At 34.9% G+C, this 2,542-nt stretch overlaps 1 protein-coding gene and 1 pseudogene across 1 annotated transcript in view; one reads left to right on the top strand and one right to left on the bottom strand.

The window, feature by feature from the left end:
* Positions 1-2,542, bottom strand: part of LOC105288825 (protein unc-13 homolog C) — a gene marked incomplete at its 3' end in the record, with an annotated part of 460,652 nt that overhangs the window by 236,559 nt on the left and 221,551 nt on the right. The window contains exon 9 of the mRNA XM_023527723.1: positions 1,555-1,696. Within this exon, the coding sequence (XP_023383491.1) occupies positions 1,555-1,696 (142 nt within the window). The remainder of the gene's footprint in view (positions 1-1,554; positions 1,697-2,542) is intronic.
* LOC111736457 lies at positions 1,851-1,969 on the top strand (annotated as a pseudogene).

Below are 2,542 nucleotides of genomic sequence, written 5' to 3'. Positions count from 1 at the left end.
TTGGATTGGCGAGGAGTTAGAAAGGATAGCTTCAATGGGTCATTTAGAACAGGAGTCCCTAACCCCTGGGCCGCAAACTAGTACTGGTCCATGGCCTATTTGGAACTGGGCAGAACAGCTGGAGGCGAGCAGCAGAAGAGCGAGCAAAGCTTCATCTGTATTTGCAGCAGCTCTCCAGTGCTAGCGTCACCATCTCAGCTCTACTTCAGATCATAAGGCACTACATTTTCATAGGACCACTGGTCTGTGGTGACAAAAAGGTTGGGGACTGCTGAGTTAGAACCTTTCTGGAGTAATGGGTATGTTCAGTATCTTGTCTGTGGTGGTGGTTTCATGGAGGTATACATATATAAATACGTAAAACATTGTACACTTTAAATATGTTATGATTTGTCAGTTTCACCTTAATAAAGCTAATTTTAAACTTTCAAATTTCCAACTTCTGAGAAACTGGAAGCTCCAGCAGCACTGCATCTGTATGACTGCATGGCAAGAGAAGCTCTTTTCCAAGAGTCACTTGCTGTCAGGTTTGTCATGGTCCCCGTCCCTCCCTTTTGTTACCCTTATCCTGTTTTATTCTTTTACTTGACTGCCTTAGAATTTGAATTCATGGCTATTGATTAATATCTTCTCTTTTATAAACAAATAAATATTAAAATAGTTTCTTACATCAGTCTAAAGGGAGAAATTGTCTAAATTCCTTAACTCATTCTATGGTATCCTCTGTTATTTGGTCCCAACTGATTAGCCAAACCTATTTCTTAACACTCTCTCCACCAGCCTATATACACAAAAAGCTCTATATTTTTTACACACTTTTGCCCACACTCCCAAACATGCTGTATGTGTTTGGTTTGCTTACTTAGCATGTTAATGAGATCTATGTTTAAACCATCACCAAAGAGAGAAGGAAAGAAAGAAAAAAGGACTGCCTTTAAATTCATGGTTAGGGATTTTTGTTTCTACCAAACGATCACTGGAAGTCATTTTATATCTCTTCGAGGAGTCATAGACAAAAAAGAACCCTTGGCAAAAAAAAAAAAAAAAGAAAAGAAAAAAAGATTTCTTGCTGTTTGGTGCAAAATAGAAGTTGTTTAAAAATAAGTAATTTCGTAGAAAATGAGAGGTCATAAAGTTAGATCAACCATTTCATCATTATAGGCTGGTGTAGATATGATGGGCCAGGTGATACCCAAAGCCTTCCTATTGTCTTTAGTCCTCAGATGTCAAGATATTGCTGATTCGAGCCTTTAAAGTCCTAATATGTTCGGTTAACGCAAGCTGCAGACTGGGTTGTAATCTTTTTTTTTTTCTGTAAAGTCACCCAAACCATGCCGCCTTTTTTTTTTTCTTTAAATATTCTTTTTATTCACTTGCTTCAAAAGTTGAATAAGTATTATGAGAATACTGAGTTTATAACATTAGTTTCATTTTTTGTAATTTGTGTAGATACTATTAAAATGAGATAATCATTGCTTATATATTTTGCATGTCTGTCTGAAATTTATATTCAAATATTTTAATATTTGCAATTGTTTCACATTGTGTACTTACAAATAAAACTTCTCATCCCATACTGGATTCAAGTTTCCAAAAATGGTTTTAGTTCTCCTTTTGTTCTTTCCAACTTGAACTGTAACATATGGGTCACTCGACCCTGTTTTGTCTTTTGCCTGTAAGCCTTGGGCAGAAACCACTGAAATAACATAAACAAACATTTTAACATGAAGATTTCCTCAAACAGAAAATGATAGTAAAAAAAACATTTTCTACCACTTTGTCTCTGGTTTTGCAGATGCATCCCCATTGCTTTCATTCTCATGAACAACATGACTTTAAAAAAATGTTCAGTCTATGGCCACGCTACCCTGAACAAGCCCAATCTCGTCTGATCTTGGAAACTAAGCAGGGTCGGGCCTGGTTAGTACTTGGATGGGAGACCACTTAGGAAGACCAGGTGCTATAGGTGTAAAAAATAAAAAAAAATGGGATTGTAAGCTGACACATTCCTTGCAATCTGTGAGGTCAACCAAGGGTTGCCTTGAAAAAAAAAATGTTCAATAAAATAATTAATATACTGAACATTAAAACCTTCCTTTGAACTAATACGCTTTTGCCTGTTATGAATAGCTATATAGATATAAACATGCATATACATATTAGTTATACACTCATATATAAACTACTAAATATATGTATAGAGAAATAAGGATACACATGCAATATGCAAAAAGTTACCCAATGTAATTCAAAGACCTGTTATTTAATATTTATTTATGATTTCACTGTCAGTACTGATCAACTGAACCCAGTAAAAGAAGCATCTTTATTTTACCTTGTAAATATAATATCAGTACATTTAGAGGCTTGGTAAACCTTCACATGATACATAGGCACTTACTATTAATATTGCAAGCGGCTTTAGAAGTTCAAATTACTAAACATCACCAAACTCAACTATCTTGACTCAGAAATCAAATGAAAGAGGGATATTGATCTAGGAGTAAGTAAAACAATATTTGTTTTCGTATTAAAAAAAAAA

The sequence above is a fragment of the Pteropus vampyrus genome, unplaced genomic scaffold (assembly GCF_000151845.1).
Source record: "Pteropus vampyrus isolate Shadow unplaced genomic scaffold, Pvam_2.0 Scaffold19, whole genome shotgun sequence".
NCBI classification, from domain to species: domain Eukaryota; kingdom Metazoa; phylum Chordata; class Mammalia; order Chiroptera; family Pteropodidae; genus Pteropus; species Pteropus vampyrus.
The sequence above is the reverse complement of the archived record's forward strand: the minus strand, read 5'-3'. Positions and strand labels throughout refer to the sequence as shown.